This window comes from Eimeria mitis, genomic scaffold (genome assembly GCF_000499745.2).
Source record: "Eimeria mitis Houghton genomic scaffold, Emh_scaff517, whole genome shotgun sequence".
Lineage (NCBI taxonomy): Eukaryota > Apicomplexa > Conoidasida > Eucoccidiorida > Eimeriidae > Eimeria > Eimeria mitis.
The window spans coordinates 15200-16237 of NW_013573463.1; the positions used below are offsets into that span (position 1 = coordinate 15200).

The following is a 1038-nucleotide window of genomic DNA, read 5'->3' on the forward strand; positions in this document are numbered from 1 at the left end:
ACCACCACTACCACCACCACCACCATCACCAGCACCAGCAGCAGCAGCAGCACCACCACCACCAGCAGCAGCAGCAGCAGCAGCAGCAGCAGGAGCAAGATACCTGCATCAGCAAAAGCAATTCTGGTAGCATCAGCAGAGAAGAGCTCAATGGAGTGCTGCAGAGTTAAAAAGTTTCCTTGGCTCTTGCTCATCTTCTCCGCGTCCACCAACACCATACCGTTGCATGCAAAAGATCTATTAAATAATAACAGCAGCAGCAGCAGCAGCAGCAGCAGCAGCAGCAGCAGCAGCAGCAGTAGTAGTAGTAGTAGTAGGGATAGATGTTGGAGGAGGAGGGGGAGGAGTAAGGGGAGAGATGCAACAGAAGCAGAAGCAGCAGCAGCAGCAGCAGCAGCAGCAGCAACAGCAGCAGCAGCAGCAGCAGCAACAGCAGCAACAGCAGCAGGTACAGTAACAGTAGAAGAAGCAACAACACTAACAGCAGAAGCACCAGCAACAGCAGCAGCACCACCACCACCAGCAACAACAGCAGCACCAGCAGCAGCAGCAGCACCACCACCACCACCAGCAACAACAACAGCAGCACCACCAGCACCAGCACCAGCACCACCAGCAGCACCAGCAGCATCAGCAGCAGCACCAGCAGCAGCATCAGCAGCAGCAGCAGCACCACCACCACCACCACCAGCAGCACCAGCAGCATCAGCAACAGCACCACCACCACCACCACCAGCACCAGCAGCATCAGCAGCAGCACCAGCATCAGCATCAGCATCAGCAGCAGCACCAGCAGCAGCAGCAGCAGGAGCAGCACATACCTCGGCCACATTTCTGGTTTATTTTTCCACACAGCTGCATGCGTATACAAACAAAAAGTTAAATGATTAAATATTAAATCCTTGCCGCTCACACGCAAGTCTAGAGGGTACCAGTAACGAAACTCAGAACGAAGAAGCTGCACACACACAAATACAAAAAAAAAAATATATATTTATTTATTTTTTTTTATTTTTTTATTTTTTTTTTTTTTTTTTT

General features: G+C 50.9%; 2 protein-coding genes across 2 annotated transcripts in view; one reads left to right on the forward strand and one right to left on the reverse strand.

The window, feature by feature from the left end:
• The window catches only part of EMH_0014880 (leucyl-tRNA synthetase, putative), a gene marked incomplete at both ends in the record, with an annotated part of 8221 nt that extends 8112 nt beyond the window's left edge, over window positions 1-109 (reverse strand). The window contains one exon of the mRNA XM_013500237.1: window positions 104-109. Within this exon, the coding sequence (XP_013355691.1) occupies window positions 104-109 (6 nt within the window). The remainder of the gene's footprint in view (window positions 1-103) is intronic.
• Window positions 110-150: 41 nt separating this feature from the next.
• Window positions 151-891, forward strand: EMH_0014890 (uncharacterized protein; the record flags this gene model as incomplete). The annotated part of the gene is made up of 1 exon (XM_013500238.1): window positions 151-891. One exon carries the CDS (start codon window positions 151-153, stop codon window positions 889-891), a length of 741 nt encoding a protein of 246 aa, XP_013355692.1.
• Between the last annotated feature and the right edge of the window lie 147 nt (window positions 892-1038).